The following is a 22,800-nucleotide window of genomic DNA, read 5'->3' as shown; positions in this document are numbered from 1 at the left end:
AAAGCACACACTGCGGAGCCATGTGCCGGTGTCCTGGGAGTGCCAGATGTGACCGTACATGGTCGATGACTCGCTCCTGATACATTTGCAGTCTGCTTTGTCCCTCCTGTGCAATGTAAGTTATTCCTGCTTCTCCTCCCTATCTGCTGGTCCATATCTCCCTCTGAACTCCCATCCTCTTCCTCTCTTGTGGGCACTCACATGACATCACTAGGCACGTCATCATCAACGTCACCTTTCCCGCCGCTATAAGTAGAGATCTCGGAGTAGGCAGCAACACCGGGGACCAACCTCATCCTTGGGCTGATCTGGGTACTGTCGTCAGGCTGCTGAGTAGCGGTTGTTGCTACCTCCTCTTCCTGATCCAATACCAAGAGTGGCTGCGCATCAGAAATGTCCTCTTGATATGGATCGGAAAATAATTCCAGTGACTCAAGCGGAAGGTATGTGGTGGTGGTGGTGGTGTTGTTGGTGGTAGTGTCTTTGGGGGTGCACATAGCAGAGAGTGAAGAAGAGGGTGCAGATCAAGAGGATGAGAAGGGTGCAGAAGAGTAGAGCTGAGCGAGCCATTCAACCAAGTCTGGTGCGTCCTTTAAAGGAATTGAACGCACCTTCTGCAACTTCCCACTTTGGCTCAAGCCTGTTGCTCCTGCCCTACCCCTACCACCCCTGCGGAAGGGCCTGCATCTTCCTCTGCCTGTCATTTTTTAAATGACCCTGTGACAAAACTCTCAGTCCCTATACCGATGAAGGACTGCTGCAGTATAGGGCAGCGGTCAGCAGTAGTGCACCTCAACCCTATGTATTGTGGAACGATACCAGTCCTTGTAGAATAGCAGACTGTACCTCACTCAACCCTATGTACTGTAGTACCCTATACCTTACCAGTCCTTATAAGGACCTTTGTGGACAAAGTAGGTTGTGTGTGAGTGATTAGCAGATTGTACGTCAGTCCCTATACCGATGAAGGAATGCTGCAGTATAGGGCAGCGGTCAGCAGTAGTGCACCTCAACCCTATGTATTGTGGACCTATACCAGTCCTTATAGAATAGCAGACTGTACCTCACTCAACCCTATGTACTGTAGCACCCTAGACAGACCAAGTTACCAGTCCTTATAAGGAGCTTTGTGGACCAAGTAGGTTGTGTGTGAGTGATTAGCAGACTGTACGTCAGTCCCTATACCGATGAAGGACTGCTGCAGTATAGGGCAGTGGTCAGCAGTAGTGCACCTCAACCCTATCTATTGTGGACCGATACCAGTCCTTATAGAATAGCAGACTGTACTTCACTCAACCCTATGTACTGTAGCACCCTATACCTTACCAGTCCTTATAAGGACTTTTGTGGACCAAGTAGGTTGTGTGTGAGTGATTAGTAGTGATGGCCGAACGGTTCGCCCGGCGGTCGTTTCGCGGCGAATTTCCGACATTCGCGGTCCGCACGTTCGAACGCCTTTTTCCGTCGTTCGCCGCGGCGGACTTACGTGTTTAATGTATACAAGAACTTTAACCTTTGGTGACACGTTTATCATGTGATACAGGACAGCCAATTGAGACATGACAGCACATGGACACTTGTACATTCCCCCTAACCTATAAATACACCCGATCCGGTGGCCATTTTACATTCTTTCTTCTGTTACGATAGGGACAGGTTCCTGTGTGGAGTAGGGAGAGATAAACCACTAGCTATTTGGTACACAAAAGTTCTTTTCAGGACTGGTATAGGTGTTAGGTGTTGATAGGTTTGCTGTGCTGCTGATTCTTGCAGCAGCCTGAGTGTCTTTTGTTAGTTTAGAGAAAGGGAAAGGACGGTGTATGCTACAGGGACAGCCAGATTAGTCTTTCATCATCATCATCATCATCATCATCATTAGCTGTTACTATCAAGGTCCACAAAAGAGCTGTTCCAGTAACCACTAATCGTTCTCTTTTTTTGCCAATTTGTATAGGGACAGGAAGGAAGCAGTGTTGTCAGGCAGTGAGGGTAATTTTAAAGACTTGCTGTTATTATTAGTTCCACAAAGGTTCTTTTCAGGACTGGTATCAGTGGTACAGTAATAGGCTTGTACATGTATAATATTCTTTCTTCCAAATATAGAAAGGATATTATACTTGACTGCTGCCCTTCTGCTGCAGTCTGCTAAACATTCACAACTCACTTGTTCCACAAAAGTTCTTATAAGGACTGGTAACTTGGTATAGGGTGCTACGGTACATAGGCTTGAGTGCGGTACAGTCTGCTGTTCTGTAAGGACCGCTATCGGTCCACAATAGATAGGGTTGACGTGCACCACTGCTGACCGCTGCCCTATACTGCAGCAGTCCTTCAGCGGTATAGGGACTGACGTACAGTCTGCTAATCACTAACACACAACCTGCTTGTTCCACAAAAGTTCTTATAAGGACTGGTAACTTGGTATAGGGTGCTACGGTACATAGGCTTGAGTGCGGTACAGTCTGCTGTTCTGTAAGGACCGCTATCGGTCCACAATAGATAGGGTTGACGTGCACCACTGCTGACCGCTGCCCTATACTGCAGCAGTCCTTCAGCGGTATAGGGACTGACGTACAGTCTGCTAAACACTAATACACAACCTGCTTGGTCCACAAAAGTTCTTATAAGGACTGGTAACTTGGTATAGGGTGCTACGGTACATAGGCTTGAGTGCGGTACAGTCTGCTGTTCTGTAAGGACCGCTATAGGTCCACAATAGATAGGGTTGACGTGCACCACTGCTGACCGCTCACCTATACTGCAGCAGTCCTTCAGCGGTATAGGGACTGACGTACAGTCTGCTAATCACTAACACACAACCTGCTTGTTCCACAAAAGTTCTTATAAGGACTGGTAACTTGGTATAGGGTGCTACGGTACATAGGCTTGAGTGCGGTACAGTCTGCTGTTCTGTAAGGACCGCTATCGGTCCACAATAGATAGGGTTGACGTGCACCACTGCTGACCGCTGCCCTATACTGCAGCAGTCCTTCAGCGGTATAGGGACTGACGTACAGTCTGCTAATCACTAACACACAACCTGCTTGTTCCACAAAAGTTCTTATAAGGACTGGTAACTTGGTATAGGGTGCTACGGTACATAGGCTTGAGTGCGGTACAGTCTGCTGTTCTGTAAGGACCGCTATCGGTCCACAATAGATAGGGTTGACGTGCACCACTGCTGACCGCTGCCCTATACTGCAGCAGTCCTTCAGCGGTATAGGGACTGACGTACAGTCTGCTAAACACTAATACACAACCTGCTTGGTCCACAAAAGTTCTTATAAGGACTGGTAACTTGGTATAGGGTGCTACGGTACATAGGCTTGAGTGCGGTACAGTCTGCTGTTCTGTAAGGACCGCTATCGGTCCACAATAGATAGGGTTGACGTGCACCACTGCTGACCGCTGCCCTATACTGCAGCAGTCCTTCAGCGGTATAGGGACTGACGTACAGTCTGCTAAACACTAATACACAACCTGCTTGGTCCACAAAAGTTCTTATAAGGACTGGTAACTTGGTATAGGGTGCTACGGTACATAGGCTTGAGTGCGGTACAGTCTGCTGTTCTGTAAGGACCGCTATCGGTCCACAATAGATAGGGTTGACGTGCACCACTGCTGACCGCTGCCCTATACTGCAGCAGTCCTTCAGCGGTATAGGGACTGACGTACAGTCTGCTAAACACTAATACACAACCTGCTTGGTCCACAAAAGTTCTTATAAGGACTGGTAACTTGGTATAGGGTGCTACGGTACATAGGCTTGAGTGCGGTACAGTCTGCTGTTCTGTAAGGACCGCTATCGGTCCACAATAGATAGGGTTGACGTGCACCACTGCTGACCGCTGCCCTATACTGCAGCAGTCCTTCAGCGGTATAGGGACTGACGTACAGTCTGCTAAACACTAATACACAACCTGCTTGGTCCACAAAAGTTCTTATAAGGACTGGTAACTTGGTATAGGGTGCTACGGTACATAGGCTTGAGTGCGGTACAGTCTGCTGTTCTGTAAGGACCGCTATCGGTCCACAATAGATAGGGTTGACGTGCACCACTGCTGACCGCTGCCCTATACTGCAGCAGTCCTTCAGCGGTATAGGGACTGACGTACAGTCTGCTAAACACTAATACACAACCTGCTTGGTCCACAAAAGTTCTTATAAGGACTGGTAACTTGGTATAGGGTGCTACGGTACATAGGCTTGAGTGCGGTACAGTCTGCTGTTCTGTAAGGACCGCTATAGGTCCACAATAGATAGGGTTGACGTGCACCACTGCTGACCGCTCACCTATACTGCAGCAGTCCTTCAGCGGTATAGGGACTGACGTACAGTCTGCTAATCACTAACACACAACCTGCTTGTTCCACAAAAGTTCTTATAAGGACTGGTAACTTGGTATAGGGTGCTACGGTACATAGGCTTGAGTGCGGTACAGTCTGCTGTTCTGTAAGGACCGCTATCGGTCCACAATAGATAGGGTTGACGTGCACCACTGCTGACCGCTGCCCTATACTGCAGCAGTCCTTCAGCGGTATAGGGACTGACGTACAGTCTGCTAATCACTAACACACAACCTGCTTGTTCCACAAAAGTTCTTATAAGGACTGGTAACTTGGTATAGGGTGCTACGGTACATAGGCTTGAGTGCGGTACAGTCTGCTGTTCTGTAAGGACCGCTATAGGTCCACAATAGATAGGGTTGACGTGCACCACTGCTGACCGCTCACCTATACTGCAGCAGTCCTTCAGCGGTATAGGGACTAAGAGTTTTGTCACAGGGTCATTTAAAAAATGACATGCAGAGGAAGAGGCAGGCCCTTCCGCAGGGGTGGTAGGGGTAGGGCAGGAGCAACAGGCTTGAGCCAAAGTGGGAAGTTGCAGAAGGTGCGTTCAATTACTTTAAAGGATGCACCAGACTTGGTTGAGTGGCTCGCTCAGCCTTACTCTTCTGCACCCTCCTCATCCTCTCGATCTGCACCCTCTTCTTCACTCTCTGCTATGTGCACCCCCAAAGACACTACCACCAACAACACGACCACCACCACCACCACCACATACCTTCCGCTTGAGTCACTGGAATTATTTTCCGATCCATATCAAGAGGACATTTCTGATGCGCAGCCACTCTTGGTATTGGATCAGGAAGAGGAGGTAGCAACAAGCGCTACTCAGCAGTCTGACGCCAGTACCCAGATCAGCCCAAGGAGGAGGTTGGTCCCCGGTGTTGCTGCCTACTCCGAGATCTCTACTTATAGCGGTGGGGAAGGTGACGTTGATGATGACGTGTCTAGTGATGTCACGTGGGTGCCCACAAGAGAGGAAGAGGAGGGGAGTTCAGAGGGAGATATGGACCAGCAGATAGGGAGGAGAAGCAGCAATGACTTACATTGCACAGCAGGGACAAAGCAGACTGCAAATGTATCAGGAGCGAGTCATCGACCATGTACGGTCACATCTGGCGCTCCCAGGACACCGGCACATGGCTCCGCAGTGTGGGCTTTTTTTAACGTGTCCGCTGCTGACAATAGCGTTGCCATCTGCAATCTTTGCAGTCAACGCGTTAGTCGCGGTAAGCCCAATACTCACCTAGGGACGACCGCCTTAAGAAGGCACATGAGCAGCCATCACCGAGCCCAGTGGGAGCAACGGAACACACAAAGCCACACTGCAGGCTCTCACCGTCCAGCCTCGTCTTCTACTTCTCCTTCTCCTCTCTCCTCACAATTGTCCTCCACTCCACCTTCCATCACGCCAAGCTCACATTTTTCTGCAAAAAGGCAGGCTTCCGTGGGCCTAATGTTTGAGCGTAAAAAAATGATGATGCCGGATAACCCTCTTGCCCAACGGTTGGCGGCTGGCTTGTCAGAACTCATAGCCCGCCAACTACTGCCATATAAACTGGTGGACTCGGAGGCCTTTCGCAAATTTGTGGCCATTGGAACACCACAATGGAAGGTCCCAGGAAGGAAGTATTTCTCAGAGAAGGGCATCCCAGAGCTATATGGCCATGTTCAGCGGCAAGTGAATGTATCTCTGGCACACAGTGTCGGTGCCAAGATACATCTGACCACAGACACGTGGTCTAGCAAACACGGGCAGGGAAGGTATATCAGTTTTACTGCCCACTGGGTGAACCTTCTGACGGCCGTCAAGCATGTAACCCGTGGCACCCGTGTAGATTTGGTTTTACCGCCACGGATTGCATGCAGGCCTGACTCTTCTTCTCCTCCTCCTACTCCATCCTCCTCCCTCTCCTCCTCAGCTGCCTCCTCCTTTTCCGCTGCTAGCGTCTCTTCCACTGCACCGCCCAAGCTCCCCAGAACCTATTCCACATGCCAGGTGAGACGTTGCCATGCCGTGCTGCGTCTGTTGTGCCTGGAAGCAAAGAGCCACACTGGCCCGGCACTCCTTTCAGCTTTGCGTTCACAGGCAGATGAGTGGCTAACACCGCTCAATTTGACAGTTGGTAAAGTGGTGTGTGACAACGGTGCCAATCTGCTTAGCGCATTGAAACAGGGCAAAATCACGCACGTGCCGTGCATGGCACACGTCTTAAACTTGGTCGTGCAGCGATTCCTTGTCAAATACCCTGGGGTCCAGGACATCTTGCGGCAGGCAAGGAAAATCTCGGCCCATTTCAGAAGATCTTACACGGCCATGGCTCGCCTTGCTGACATTCAGCGGCGACACCATCTGCCGGTCAGACGTCTTATTTGCGATTGCCCGACGCGATGGAACTCAACCTTCTATATGCTTGATAGGCTGCTCCAGCAGAAACGTGCAGTTAACGTCTACCTGTATGAACTCTGCGAAAGAAACGGTTCTGGGGAGCTGGGTTTTTTTTCACCGCGCCAGTGGCTGCTCATGCGCGACACATGCAGACTTCTGCGGCCATTTGAGGAGATCACCAAACTGGTCAGTCGCAGCCATGGCGCCATCAGTGACATGGTACCTTATGCCTTCTTTCTGGAGCGTGCATTGCGTCGTGTCATTGATCAGGCTGTGGAGGAGCAGGAGCGGGAAGATGAGGAAGTCGCAATGCTGGATGAATTCCCAGGGGGGGCTACTCTATCTGAGACAAGTCAACAACAGGAGTCTGATGAGGAGTCAGAGGAGGATGGTGCCGGGGCGGATGAGCAGGAGCAAGAAGAGCATGCTTTAAACCTTTCTGGGATCCCTGTTGTGCGTGGATGGGGAGAGGAGAATGAAGAGGACGACATTATCCTGGATGATGAGCAGGAGCCAGGCCACCACACCGCTTCCACTTTAGTGCAAATGGGGGCCTTCATGCTCCAGTGTTTTAATAGGGACCCCCGTATAAAAAGCATGAGGGTCAAGGACCAGTACTGGGTGGCAACGTACTTAGACCCCCGGTACAAACACAAAATGGCGGAAATGTTACCGCCGTCGCAGAGGGCTGTCAGAATGCAGCACTTCCAGGCCTTGCTTCGAGAAATGCTGCATTCTGCTTTTGCGTGCGCTGGCAGAGGAGCAATTCCCACTCCCAGAGAAGGATTTGCGGGTACCAATCCAACAGCGCCTGCAAGAAGAGGCCGGTTTGAAGATGTGTTGGTGACTTCGGATATGAGGTCATTCTTTCAGCCGACCCATCGACAGGTGTCATCCGGATCCAGCATCAGGGAACGCCTAGACCGTCAGGTGTCCGACTACATTGGGTTAACGGCCGATGTGGACGCTCTGAGGAGTGATGAACCCCTAGACTACTGGGTGGGCAGGCTTGACCTCTGGCCAGAGCTTGCCCAATTTGCAATCGAACTGTTGGCTTGCCCCTCATCCAGTGTCCTGTCCGAAAGGACGTTCAGCGCAGCAGGGGGGATTGTGACCGATAAGCGTACTCGCCTAGCTCACCACAGTGTTAACTACCTCACATTTCTAAAAATGAATGAGGCATGGATCTCGGAGGAATTCAACACATGTGACCAGTAGACCATGTATATGTCTATAAACTATTTTTTTAATCAAGCACACAGACCTTCTTAATTCATTTGGCTCACTTCCTTGACCCAAAAAAGCACACCGTACTATATGCCCCTACCCTCCTCTTTGAAGAGGTTGAGCGGTGTCATATTTCTACTGGGGCTGCTTATGATATCCCTGTGCTGTGCTGACTTCCTCCTGGGGGTTCTTATTATGAAGGGATCACACTATCCCTGTGCTGTGCTGACTTCCTCCTGGGGGTTCTTATTATGAGGGGATCACACCATCCCTGTGCTGTGCTGACTTCCTCCTGGGGCTGCTTACGGTGCTGCTGTCAGCGCTGTATGTCACGGTGCTGCTGTCAGCGCTGTATGTCACGGTGCTGCTGTCAGCGCTGTATGTCACGGTGCTGCTGTCAGCGCTGTATGTCACGGTGCTGCTGTCAGCGCTGTATGTCACGGTGCTGCTGTCAGCGCTGTATGTCACGGTGCTGCTGTCAGCGCTGTATGTCACGGTGCTGCTGTCAGTGCTCTGTATTACGGTGCTGCTGTCAGATGCCTCTATCACGGTGCATGTGTCATTCCGGTATGTCACGCTGCTGGTGATCATCTCCTGCACCCTCTTCTTTGCCTACCCTGGTCCCTGACCTTCCCTCTCCTCCATTGCCTTCATTAGCTCCATAGTCCTGAATTGTTAGAACAATTTCCCAAATAAAATAAAAATGCTTGTAGTTATCGATCCCAAATTCACCTCATACATGTATTATGTCATTGTCCAGATGGTGGGACTACGTTTTACCCCCTAATAATTACCACGTGGCCGCAAATTCGACATGAAGGTTTGCAAAGTTCGCCTCCCATTGAAGTCAATGGGGCCCGCGGCGAACGTTCTGTTTCGCGAACGTTTGGGTCCGTTCGCATTTCGCGTTCGCGAAACGTCCCGTCGGAAGTTCGTCCATCACTAGTGATTAGCAGACTGTACGTCAGTCCCTATACCGATGAAGGACTGCTGCAGTATATCTGGGGGCCCCCTTATTAAAGGGGACTCTCGGTTTCCGATAAGCCTCCCGCCCACAGACCCCGACAACCAACGGCCAGGGTTGTCGGGAAGAGGCCCTTGTCCTCATCAACATGGGGACAAGGTGCTTTGGGGTGGGGGTGCTTTGGGGTGTTGAGGGCACGCGGCCCAGTATGGCTCAGGAGGGGGCGCTCGCTCATCCCCACGCCCTTTCCTGACCGGCCGGGCTGCGTGCTCAGATAAGGGTTTGAAATGGACCTTGGGGGGGACCCCCACGCCGTTTTTCCGGCGTAGGGCTTCCCCTTTAAGTCCATACCAGGTTACAGAGCCAGTGAGGTGTCAATTTCGCCGATGGAGGTGGCGACATTGACTTCCTTCGCTAGTCCCATCTACCTGGAGCCTCATTCAAAATGAACGGACTTTCCTCAGTGTGTGGGCAAGTCCGTTCATTTCAAAAGTCCGGCCATAGTCCGGTGGTTTGCCCTCTGCACCTAGTCTGACGGAAAAGTCCAGTCATGTGTGGGCAGGTCCGCTCGTTCGCAAAGTCCAGCGAACCTTCGCTTCAAAGTCCAGAGGTTTGTCCGCCGGACTAAGTCCACCAAATAGTCTGATCGTGTGTACGCGGTATTAAACAGTGTGAACGCCTTATTCAGTCAGTGTGAACGCCTTATTCCTTTATATTGACTTTTAAAATTTACAAATGCAGCAACTTAGAATTTGGATGGAAGGTTTAGCTCCGGAAAACCCTTTTTTAAACATAACAAGTGCATTTTATATACAACTATATAGATTAGACCAAAATGAGGGACAAATGAGAAGGAATGAGGGACAGAGGGACATAAATAGGGACAGAGGGACATTGCTCGAAATCAGGGATAGTCCCTCCAAATCAGGGAGAGTTGGGAGCTATGCTAATGTGCTGTTATATTTGTTGTGAGAAAAAAATAATACAATGCATAGTCATGGTTTATGTTCAAATACTGTGAAATGATTTATAAAAATTTCCTAAACCATTGTTTATTTGGCCCCTGTATAGTTGGTTAATATACTGCCATCTTGTGGCTACTTTAGTTATTGCACCATCTTTTTCTGTTTTCTCTTCTGTGTTCCCATCCGCTTGTGTGATGTATTACCTTTTCCTTCACAATGCCTGAATGGAATAAGATATGGCCACTTATGGCGTCTTAAGGCCTCATGCTAATCTAATGAAAAATTTACAAAAATAAATAAATGTCCATAAGTGAAAATATGGGGACCAATGTAGGTCCTAATATCGATAAACCAAAAAGTAGTCCAGTGAAAAGAAAAAAAAATAAATAAAAATAAAATTCAGGTGTATGAAACAATCATATATATGACTGTAAGTGTCACATAATTAATGAAAATTGATAGAAGATCCACCACCAAAGTCACCAATCGCTTACTGGAACGATTGACTCATTAGGTGTACACCTATTGGAGTTCAATCAGGCTTTTGTGAGGTACCAGGGATGGTTCAGGCTCACAGCAAAGGCTCAATCTTCAGGGAGTATTCAGACCAGTGGATATCAGCAGATAGGACAATATATAGGGCAGACAGCCCAACCTTCGCTCTCGGACCGCCTCAGACATCCATCATCTCTCGCTAAACTTCTGAGGTATGACTTCAGAAATATAGGGCAAATACAGGACAATCTTAGAAGAAAACATGTTAGAGTCTGCAAAAGACTTGAGACCGGGGCAGAGGTTCACCTTCCAGTAGGACAACGACCCGAAACATACAGCCAGAGCTACAATGGAATGGTTTAGATCAAAGCATATTCATGTGTTAGAATGGCCTAGTCACAGACCAGACCTAAATCCCATTGAGAATCTGTGGCAAGACTTGATAATTGCTGTTCACAGACGCTCTCCATCCAATCTGACAGAGCATGGAAGATGGAGTGCTGAGAAGACTGTTGGTGGCCTTGGATGGGAACCTCTGGTCTGGGGGGGGGGGCTCTGCCTCTGGCTGGAGCTCGGGCTGGCTTGGGAGGATCCTAACACCAATGCGGTTTGAAAGGAATCTTGCCAAAGGAGCAACAAGAGCAAGGAGGACAGTGTGAGTACATCAGCACACCCAGAGAGTCAGAAGGGGAAAGACTGCCAAACGTGGCAAGCCTTTCTGGAAGACAAAATTTTGCTTATTGTGTTCATTTTTTCCTATCCCTTGTCCTGGGAGATCTTTGGAGTAGCAGGGTAGGCTGGTGAAAAAGCAGCCAGGGGGGCTGGTAGTTCCTGCAGGCAGGCAGTAGACCTGGGATCAGTGTCTAATGTGGGGCTGGAGATACTCCTGTATGCAATCTACAACACATTGTGCTACCTTCTAAGGGACTGAGAGTCCCTAGTCCTTAAGGGGCTTTTCCATCTCCAGGTCTGGAGTGTGTACATATTGAGGAAAGAATGTCTGGTTTTGTTGCAGTCAAGCCATCATTTCTATTCCCCATCAAAGTTATTACCCCTAATAAAACTACAAAAACCAAGCTCAAACACTGTTTCTTGTGTATGGACGAGAGTGGAAAAGGCTTGTCGCCTAGCTGTGTGGGAGTAGGGGAACCAGTCATCTGCAGCCCCTGCGGGGGTGGTGCTACATCTAGTTCTTAACTGTTTGAAAGCCTGGACTGAAGTTATCCAAGGGGATGCATGGTAGATTATGACTTATGTGAGGCCACTAAAAAGCATTTACTCAGCAGGAGAACTGGAGAGCAGCTGCCACAGGTAGCCAAGAACTGGTGAGGAGTGTTTAAGCAAGTGCTCAGAAAGCGTGGTACCTGGCGTAGGTGACAGGTCCTTCAGCGGCAAGGGGGGGTCAGTGATCTGGCTCCCTCCCTAGCGGTTGGTTCCTCCAAAGTAACTGGGGCTGAACCTGTAGTATGGAGACTCAATATACCAAGCCGCCTGGTACAGGAGAGCTGAAGTGAGTGCACATATGAGGTCCACGCTAGGTGCATGGCGAGACCCAATTCTGCTCCTCGGAGTGAGGTGGCAGAGATACCCTGGACTGGAGGGCATAGGCTCTTGAGCGTCCCTCCTAAAGTAAATGCAACATTTAACAAACAAGGTGTGTAGTAACACGGGTCAGCACTTTTACAGAGGGACTCTGTGTAATTAACAACTGTGCACAGTGTACAGCTCATCTCTAAGCTGGGGTACTGCCATAATGTTCGACTTTCACATGGACATGGCTCCGTCTGGTTCCAGGTGAGCATGTGCACGGTGAAAGGTACCCTCACAAGCAGGGACAGTAGGCCCCGATCACAGGCACGTCAGAACTCTGCAGAGAGACCACTGCTTTCACACAAAGAACAAGGGTCCTTCTCTGCAGCATGTTGGTGAGGGACATGCTTTTCTCAAACTATCTAAAAGAATTTCTAATACAATTAACTATAAGACTTTTCACTTTGATGCAAGTTATTTGGGGCTCTAAGCTTTGGCTACAGTACTTTAAAGTTATACATGTAGGGATGTAATATTTTTCAGTGACAGCCTTTATTGCCCCCCCCCCCCCTTCCTATTCAGGGAATGATGGTAGCACTCTACTGGCAGGAGTTATAGGTGGACAGGGTGCTTGTAGGCAGGTTGTGTCATGGTTGGTTCAGTGAGTTAGAGGTTGGCCAAGGGCAAGAAGGGCTTTTTGGTCCCAGCCAGCCCACCTGTGCTATGAAAAAGGGGGAAGGCTAAGGTCCAGGAGTCTTGGTTGCCTCTTGGTATCGGGACTGCAGCTCCTTGCAGTCTGCTGAAGACATCAGGGTTTCCGAAAGACATCAGGGTTTCTGAAGGACATCCAAATCATGGAACATACCAGAATGTTCTGTCACCTCATGGAGGTATGCCTAGGCATTGTTACAGTTACATAGTTAGTAAGGTTGAATAAAGACACCAGTCCATCCAGTTCAACCTGAGTGAGTGTCTACAATTGTCCCCATCCCTGTACATTGCACACTCACATCAGTCCCTACCCTCAAGGAGCCCACAATCCAAGGTCCCCATTCATATACTAGGGCCAATTTTGGACAGAAGCCAATTAACCTACCTCCATGTCTTTGGAGTGTGGGAGGAAACTAGAGTACAGAGAGGAAACCCATGCAGGCACAGGGAGAACATGCAAACTCCAGGCAGGTAGTGTCGTGGTTGGCATTCGAACCAGTGACCCTTTTTACTACTAGGTGAGAGTGCTAACCACTACACCACTGTGCTGCCCGACATTGTTCATATTGGTGTGTAATGTCACAGTTTCTCCAGTAAAGTTACATCAGCTGTGTAATTATACGTTCGAAAAACTGCTGGGCCAATATCGTGTGACATAAAAACTAGAAAAACACATCATTTTATTCTCTATGGCCTTTGCTACAAAAATATATAATGTTTGGGAGTTCTAAGTAATTTTCTAGAAAAAAATAAAAGATATTTACTTGTAAACAAAAAGCATCAGCAAAAGACGTGGTCTTAGGCCTCGTACGCATGGTGCGAAAATCAGAAGGGAAAAGTCTGAAGACAAGCTGTCAACGAATTTTCAGATCGGTTAGTACGGTACATTCGACAGACAATTTGACTTTTACATCAGACAAAAGCTGGATGTGCAAGGATATAACATTTTTGTCTGATGTGAAATTCATCACAAAAAAGTAGAAAGTACAAACACGCATGCTTGGAATCAAGGAACGACTGGGAAGAGTTTGGTCTTGTAAACTACTGTTCATAATTTGAAATTGACAATCGTGACGTGGCAATTGATGAAATGTCAAAATTCTCATTTTCTTTACTGGGATAATAATGAAGCTGCTTTGCCGGTGATACTGATGTAGTTATGCCAAACGTATTTTGTTTTGTATGATCTGAAAATGGCGAATCAGCATTCACTAAACTTCTACTAACATGAAATTAGGAGAAGGGGCCCAAAGGGTGATGCTCGAGAAATTAACTTCCTCTTTACACTCTCATAATACGTCACTATGTTAGGATAGTTGGTACGCTAGACAAAATCTTGCACACGCCCTTTTGACAAAAATCTGATGCTCGGTCATCCATCAAACCGTGTGTACAAGGCCTTAAAGTAGATCAGTGATTCTCAACCAGGGTTCCGTGGAACCCTAGGGTTCCTCCAAAGGTTGTAGGGGTTCCTTCAGCATTGGGCAATTTCTGCCTCTCGGATAAGTTCCCACCGACACCATTGATCGTTTTCTTCCCAATGACCACAAGTGTAAGGACCATTCTTCCCACTGACCATCACACTAATGTATCATGAGTTGTAGATTTCTAATTTTTAGCGGGGGTTCCCCAAGACCAGAAGAACTATTTCAAGGGTCCTCTGTGTTGAAAAGGTTGAGAAAGGCTGAAGTAGATAATGGCTGAAGGTGCTCCTTGGATGTTGGGCCTCTGCATGTGGTCAGGCTGTGAAAAAGTCTCACACATGCGGTATCGCCATACTCAGGAGGAGTAGCAGATTATATTTTGGGGTGCAACTGCAAGTATGCCTATACCGTGTTCGAGAACTAACTTGTTAATATGACATTTTTGTGAAAAATAAAATATATAATTTCTTAATTCTACAAAGAATTGTGGGAAAAAAATTACAACTTCAAAAGACTCACCATGCCTCTTACTAAATACCTTGGACTGTCTACTTTCCAAAGGGATCATTTGGGGAATATTTGTACTTTCCTGGCTTGTTAGTGTCTCAAGAAATGAGATAGGTCTTCAGTATATGAGGTAATGATTGATACCATAGCTTGTAGACTCTATAACTTTTACAAAGACCAACTAATTAACACCGATATGTGTTATTTTTACCAAAGCTATGTAGCAGTATAAATATTGGTCACAATTTATGAAGAAAAACTACTAATTTGCAACATTTTATAACAGAGACTAAAAAAAATATTTTTTTCAAAATTTACAGTCTTTTTTTATTTGTAGAGCAAAAAAAACCCAGTGGTGATTAAATATCACCAAAAGAAAGCTCTATTTGTGTGGGGAAAAAATGATAAAAATGTCATATGGGTACAGTGTTGCCATTCAAAGAGTGACAGCGCTGAAAGCTGAAAATTGGCCTGGGTAGGAAGAGAGTGAAAGTGCCCAGTATTGAGGTGGTTGAATGATAACTCCACTTTCGAGGGGAAAATTTATAGCAAAAAAAAATAAAAATAATAATTTCTACACAAGCCATAATTCAATGTTATGAGAAATTCCCTTTCTAGTCGTTATTATTTTCTATAAAACTCAATGCAATATGGCAACCTTCCGGCGTTCTGTATACAGTTGGTGTATGATAAACCCCCCCAGAAATGTAATTTCCTACTTGTGTGATTGGCTCACTGATTTTCCCAGAAGCCTGCACTGAGATACAAGTTAGATTTTAAGCATCCCCTGCAACAATAAATTCATTTTTGGTGAGATACCCTGAAAGGGTTTCACCACCCATTCTCCCCACTTCTTCCAATCAAGAATGCCTTATAATCATAAAAAAAAAAAGAAGATTCAGCAAGGCATTCTCTGATTGGAAGAAGTGGAGAGGAAGGGACATCATTATTTCTACTTTATCCAATCAGAGAATGGTTATTGACCACAATTCACAGGACCTGGAAGGTTGTGGCTAAACTGTAGTAGCACTGACTACCAGTGATTGTCATCTTTCCTAGTAGCCCATTGGGTATGTACTATACAGTACATACTTACATTTTTTTTCCCATATAGATGTTCTTTTTTTCTATTATCTCTCACAAATATAAGAAGATCTGGGGAAGGTGGCTCAGTGACCCTGAGCTTGTAGTCCCTGCCTTAGTCATGCAAAGACTCCTTGATGTTATGATTAAAATTGGATAGAAGGATGGCACTACCATATATTACAAGAACAACACTATATTTTTAATTATAAAAAACAATCCTTTATTATATATTACATGATTAGGTTGAAAAGAGACACTAGTCTATCTACGTCAAACAGTAGAAACAAACTATATATAAAATCTCCATATACACAATGCTATACCTACAGCTAATCCACAGGAAGGCCAAAAAAATCCCAATAAAGCTTGATCCGATTTGCGCCAGTGGGGGAAAAAATGAATTCCTTCTGATTCCCCGTTAGATTTTCCCTGGATCAACTACCTCTGATGTTTTTACCTATAAATGTTAGTATCCAGTTATATTTTGTACATTTAGTAATGCATCCAACTCTTTTTTTAAACAATTCTACTGATCTGGACAGAACCAGTTTTTGAGGGAGTATATTCCAAATTTTCAGAGCTCTTCTGCACCCGTACACGCGAGCGGATTTTCCGTCGGAAAAAACTTGGATGGTTCTTCCGACGGAATTCCACTCAAGCTTGGCTTGCCTACACAGGGGTCACACCAAGGTTCTCTGAACTTTCCACCATCAAGAACGCCGGTGACGTACAACACTACGGCGAGCCGAGAAAATTAAGTTCAATGCTTCCGAGCATGCGTCAAATTGTTTCCGAGCATGCGTAGGAATTTTGCTCATTGGAATTGGTACAGACGATCAGAATTTCCAATCGCAACTTTTTTCGACCGAAGAATTGAGAACCTGCTCTCAATCTTTGCTGGCGGGAATTCCACCAGCAAAAGTCAGATGGAGCCTACACACGGTTGGAATTTCCGGCCAAAAGCTCAAATTGGACTTTTGCTGGTGGAATTTCCGATCGTGTGTACGGGGCATTACTGTGAAAAAGTCTTTCTATGTGTGGAAGTTAAATCTCTTTTTCTCCAGACGTAAATAATGCTCCTTTGTCCTCTGTAATGACCTGAAAGTGAATAACTCAACACCAAGTTCACTATATGGGCCCCTTATGTATTTATACATGGAGATCATATCCCCCCCTTATGTATTTATACATGGAGATCATATCCCCCCCTTATGTATTTATACATGGAGATCATATCCCCCCTTATGTATTTATACATGGAGATCACATTCCCCCCCCCCTTATGTATTTTTACATGGAGATCATATCCCCCCTTATGTATTTTTACATGGAGATCATATCCCCCCTTATGTATTTATACATGGAGATCATATCCCCCCTTATGTATTTATACATGGAGATCATATCCCCCCTTATGTATTTATACATGGAGATCATATCCCCCCTTATGTATTTATACATGGAGATCATATCCCCCCTTATGTATTTATACATGGAGATCATATCCCCCCTTATGTATTTATACATGGAGATCATATCCCCCCTTATGTATTTTTACATGGAGATCATATCCCCCCTTATGTATTTATACATGGAGATCATATCCCCCTTATGTATTTATACATCGTGATCATATCCCCCTTATGTATTTATACATGGTGATCATATCCCCCTCATTTATTTACACATGGTCATCATATCCCCCCTTATGTATTTATACATGGAGATCATATCCCCCTTATATATTTATACATGGAAATCATATCCCCCGTTATATATTTATACATGGAAATCATATTCCCCCCTTATATATTTATACATGGAGATCATATTCCTCTTATGTATTTATACATGGAGATCATATCCCCCCTTAATCTCCTCTTCTCAATAGAGAATACATTAAGCTCCTCTAATCTTTCCTCATAGCTGAGCTCCTCCGTGCCTCTTATCAGTTTGGTTGCCCTTCTCTGGACTTTCTCCAGTTCCCCGATATCCCTTTTGAGAACTGGTGCCCAAAACTAAACTGGATGTTCCAGATGAGGTCTTACCAATGATTTGTACAGGAATAACATTCTATGTATATCTCACATACAACTCTTCTGATTTTGTCGCCTTCCCCATGTCATAACACTGTATAATATGTTGCAGCATTTTAAGATCATATTGGAAGTGGCCATTGACTCCTTTCGAAGCAGATGGGTTGAAGATGACCTTCTTTTTGTTCTTCTCCCACTGTACGCGTTCAATTCTTGCTGTATGAAACTTAAAAATTGAAAGAACTCTGTTCTTCATTATTAAAGATTACCTTGATGAAAAAAAAAAGTTATTGTATGTAAATGAGATATCTCTCTGCAAAGCAAAGGTATACAAAAAGTCCTCTTCAAAAATCTTGCCTTTTATTATGGATTCCAGGTGTGCCATTTTTCTCTTGAGATTTGACTTGTGTCGTTGATCAGACTTTGCCATTTTTTCATTATGACTAAACAGGAACAGATCCTGGGCGAGCCCCCGGATACTGGGCTGGTTCTCCAGGACCCTGTTCTTCTCCAGATCATGGACTTCATTCATATCATCGATCACCACAATCACATTGTCCTTTCCTGTAGACACAAACCAAAAAGTCTTGTTAAAGGTGTTGTAAAGTTTATTTTATTTTATTTTAAATAACAAACATATTATACTTGCCTCCTCTGTGCAAAGGCTTTGCACAGAGTGGCCCTCAATCCTCCTCTTCCAGGTTCCCCCAGCGGTGCTCCTGGCTCTTCCCCGAATCAAGTTCCCCCTCGAAGAACCGTATTCCAAGGGGACACCCGTGCGTGTGTGCTCCCGAGTCCTGCCTCTGCGTCCATTGACACAGACAGCAGGACTTGGCCTTGCCCCCCCCCCATCTACCGCGTCAATGGATTTGATTGACAGCAGCAGGAACCAATGGCTTTACTCCTATCAATCTATCCAATGAGGACCCGAGACAGTGGCTGGAGCTGCTGTGCTCGCCCCCATTGCTGGAACAATTGGGTTCAGGTAAGTAAAAGGGGGGCTCTGGGGGGCTGCTGCACTACAGAAGGTTTTTCACCTTAATGATGCATGAAGGTGAAAAACTTTGAGGGTTTATAACCCCTTTAACATCATTCACTCGCTGTACTGTGTTCTATCACCTCCATAACATAGGGGGAGGTGCTCTGTAGGCTTCAGAGATATCTGGAAACAATGCTACCTTCTAAAGGCCCATACACACGATCAGACTTTTTGACAACAAACATGCAAATTAGCTGTTTTGGAGCAACATCCGACCGTGTGTACGCTCCATCAGACAAACTTTTTTGGTTTTCATCGGACTTTTGTTGGCTGTGTGAACGGACAAACTTTCTGGCAACAAAAGTCCGATGGAGCAAAGTCTGATCGTGTGTACAGAAAACCATAGGACTTTTGTACAAAGTGCAAACAGGCCATGCTCAGAACGAATGCAAAAGATCAGACAACAATACAGAAGTTGACCAAAGGTGGCGGTAAAGAGCAGAAAAACCACATGATTTGGTGAAAGTTGTCTGAAAAAGTCCTGCTGTGTGTATGCAATACAAGTTCACAGCCAATGCCCTTTGTACAAAAATCCAAGGGAAAGTTTGTACAAAGTCCTATCGTGTGTATGAGGCTTAAGTGTGCAGGGCCGGCAGATGCATTGGCTGAAGAACTTTCTGGGTGGATCAACAGGTTTTAATTTTTGCACTTATCAAAAAAGATATAACAAACTGTTTTCAATGTATATTAAACAGACCAAAGGGGAGAAAATAAGAGAAGTTCATTGTTGAGGATTATATATACTTTAAATATTCAATATAATTATTCTGGCGTAATCCTACGCATTATTAGTCAGGTTAAGAAAAAATATATGTCTATCAACATAACTAAAGGATGAATAATAATAAATAAATAAATCATGCATCCTTAAAGGGGTTGTAAAGGTTCGTTTTTTATTTTCTACATAGGTTCCTTTAAGCTAGTGCATTGTTGGTTCACTTACCTTTTCCTTCGATTTCCCTTCTAAATGTTTTTTTTTCCTTATCTGAATATCTCACTTCCTGTTTCTCCTCAGTAAACTTCACACCATCATCTGAGTGGTGGTTAGTCAGCCAGAACAGCTTACTGAGGAGGAACAGGAAGTGAGAAATTCAGACAAAGAAAACAAAGAAAAAAAACATTTAGAAGGGAAATCGAAGGTAAGTGAACCAACAATGCACTAGCTTAAAGGAACCTATTTAGAAAATGAAAAAAAAACCTTTACAACCCTTTTAAAAATGTACACCCTCAGTTGACCAAATGGGGGACAAAAAAAAAACAAACTAAAAAACATATAAATTGTAATCCAATTCGCTCAAGCACTGAAAAAAAAATCTTGATCCCCAGGGGCAAAGGGACACCCCCCTGAATTAACATTGTCTTACACAATCCTATAAATGATAGGATGTTGGTAAACTTTAATGGTCTTGGTTTTACCTATCTCCTTATGTATGGTTAATAGCGTATTGTTTTATGCATTTCCTTTATGTCTAGTATATTTTCTAAAACATCAAAAATATGTTATGTAAAGAAAAAAACAGGCTTACTTTATGTGATCCTTATAATATAATGATAATGATGACATCTTCTCTTACCAAGCCGGTCATGAAGATGTTGCAGCTCCTCGTCATACAGAGATTCATTCACATCGGTCACATTGACTCTTCCCCAATTCTTTGTGTGATACAAAATACCAAACGTGCACCGAGACACATCATGTTTGAACCTCTGGAATCCATTATTAGATATATAACACGGGGTGACACTTTGAACCCAACCGCAGAAATCTGCTGATCTCAGCAGGTCCACCAACCAGGAATAATCCCTCTCACTCGATCTGGAGAAGATCCCAACCTCAACTTTCTTCACGTGAAACTGCAGATGGGAAATAAATGGCAAAAACGTTAACAGGTGACGGCTACAGATACTGTATGTTTTAGCCCTTGTACACACGGTCGGAGATTCCGACGGAATGTGTCCGATCGGACCGTTTTGTTGGATATTCCGACTGTGTGTGGTCTCCATCGGACTGTTTCCGTCGGAGTATCCGACGGACCAAGTTTTCCAACTTGTTGGTAAAATTTTCCGATAAAATGCTCCGATCGGACATACTCCAATCACGTGTAGAGAATTCCGATCGGACAAAATGCCACGCATGCTCAGATCAAATTCCTACATCAAAGCTATTGGCTACTAGCCTGATGGTAGTCCCGTCGTACTGAAATAACGTCATCACATTCTGAACGATCAGATTTCCGACAACTTTGTCTGACCGCTTGTATGCAACAGTTATGGACAAAATCCTATGGATTTGGTTGTCGGAATGTACGACCGTGTGTACAAGGGCAGTCGTTGTGTTGGCATCACTCATTCTGTTCTGGTTACTACTATTCCTGGAGTTTTATTTTGGCTTTGTCTTGTTCTCAGGTTCAATCAATGCAGGATGTGTTCTCTGCTATATGCTGAATGGATAACAGGAGCACTTATAGACATGAAGTTAGTGTGTAATAGGATCAGGTCACCTAAAGTGTGGGTCCTGCCTCTTAGGTCCTGGCCGGTGGGCCAGTCATTTGGACTTAGGGAGGAGTCCAAGCAATTGGACTAAGGTAGACAACGGAGGTCAAGGAGTAGAGTATTGCTCTTGGAAAATGTAGACAGGTATTCCCTATCAAAATAAGCAGGAAAACATACTGTGTCTTGGGCTGTAAATACCACTTGGGGATGAAATACCCTTGGGACTGAGAGTGGCAGGAAGAATTAGCGAAAACACCCTATTTATGGGAACTAATTGAGCACCAGGATATTTGAAGAAACAATAATCTTTGCCACCTAAAAAGGGTTAGATTTCTTCTTTGCTGGAGAAGGGAATAATTGGTCACCATTTCTTACTAGAATGATTGTTAGCCAAATTCGGAAAGTAAAGTTAACCAAGCCTGACTGGACATTCTTCTGCTGGGTGCTGCTCAGATGAAGAGAAAGAGAGAAACTTAGCATCTGAGTGGGCTCTGTTCCTGCAGTGGGACCCGGTGTTCATTCTGTCCTAGGAAAGGGCAAAGTTAGAGACGAAGTCTACACTCATGGGCTCTGCCGGGGTTAAATAGGATAAAAAAATCCTAAGAATTTTGTGTAGAGGGAACCAGAAGAAGACCTATGTTTGTTGAGGTTTGTCCTAGGGAAGGAGCTCTTTTCCAGTGGCCGTGCCTGTGTTAAAAACAGTTTTGTGTGTTTTGGGAGTAGGCCTTGGGTCGCTTTAAACTGAGCAGAACCCTATGACCTCTTAAGCGGTGATTCCCCATCCCAGACACAAGGGGGGGGTTGGCCTTTCCTTTGGTTGCACGTGCAACACATCAGAGGGGACAATTTTTTTAGAAGATTTCTGCTGATTACACAGAAATAGCACATTGCCTTGAGCCTGTTAGGTTTTAGGTCCTCCAGGTGGAAGGATTTGATAATATTATAGCTACTGCTTTAATATTTTTGTGATCTGAAATGACAGCTAGGGTCATTATTCCTTCATTTCTGGAGTGTTTCTAAACTCATTTTGTTACTGTTTGTTGCCAACTGCCGCTCAGCACCCCCCAATAGTCTGTTCTAAATATTTATAGTCTCAGCCAATCACAGGCTAGCATGTCTTAGTGGTGTTAGCTGGAGATGTGATAAATATTTATAGGCCCAGCCAATCACAGGCTAGCATGTCTCAGCCCACGTACACACGGTCGGAGATTTTGGCAACCAAATCCGTCGGATCTTGTCCTAAACTGTTGCATACACACGGTCGGGCCAAGTTGGCGAAAAATCCGATCTTTCAGAACGTGATGACATAATTTCGTTATGACGGGACTACATTCAGGCTAGTAGCCAATAGCTTTGATGTAGGAATTTGATCTGAGCATGCGTGGCACTTGGTCCGATGAAAATGCTCTACACATGATCGGATTAGGTCCGTCCGGCCCAGTTGGTCGGGAAATATTTCCAACATGTTGGAAAATTGGGTCAGACGGAGATTCGGACGGAATCAATCCGATGCATACCACACAGTCGGATTATCTGACGTCACGGTCCGATAGGACACATTCCCACAGATTCTCCGACCGTGTGTACA

At 45.5% G+C, this 22,800-nt stretch overlaps 1 protein-coding gene across 2 annotated transcripts in view; it reads right to left on the bottom strand.

Moving 5' to 3' along the window:
• LOC143923342 (kinesin-like protein KIF13A) overlaps nt 1-22,800 on the bottom strand; it is a 511,776-nt gene that overhangs the window by 461,854 nt on the left and 27,122 nt on the right. Inside the window, exons 6-8 of one of the 2 annotated variants that reach the window (XM_077446953.1) lie at nt 20,294-20,573; nt 18,038-18,244; nt 17,420-17,949 (exon numbers count right to left, since the gene is read on the bottom strand). In XM_077446953.1, the coding sequence (XP_077303079.1) occupies nt 17,939-17,949; nt 18,038-18,244; nt 20,294-20,573 (498 nt within the window). In that variant the 3' untranslated portion in view covers nt 17,420-17,938. Of the gene's footprint in view, nt 1-17,419; nt 17,950-18,037; nt 18,245-20,293; nt 20,574-22,800 lie in introns of those variants that run through there. The other variant, XM_077446954.1, reaches the window with a different exon arrangement.

The sequence above is a fragment of the Lithobates pipiens genome, unplaced genomic scaffold (genome assembly GCF_037356315.1).
Source record: "Lithobates pipiens isolate NorthernLeopardFrog02 unplaced genomic scaffold, aLitPip1_a1.2 Scaffold_22, whole genome shotgun sequence".
NCBI lineage: Eukaryota > Metazoa > Chordata > Amphibia > Anura > Ranidae > Lithobates > Lithobates pipiens.
Note: the sequence above shows the minus strand (reverse complement) of the source record. Positions and strands in the feature narration are given on the sequence as shown.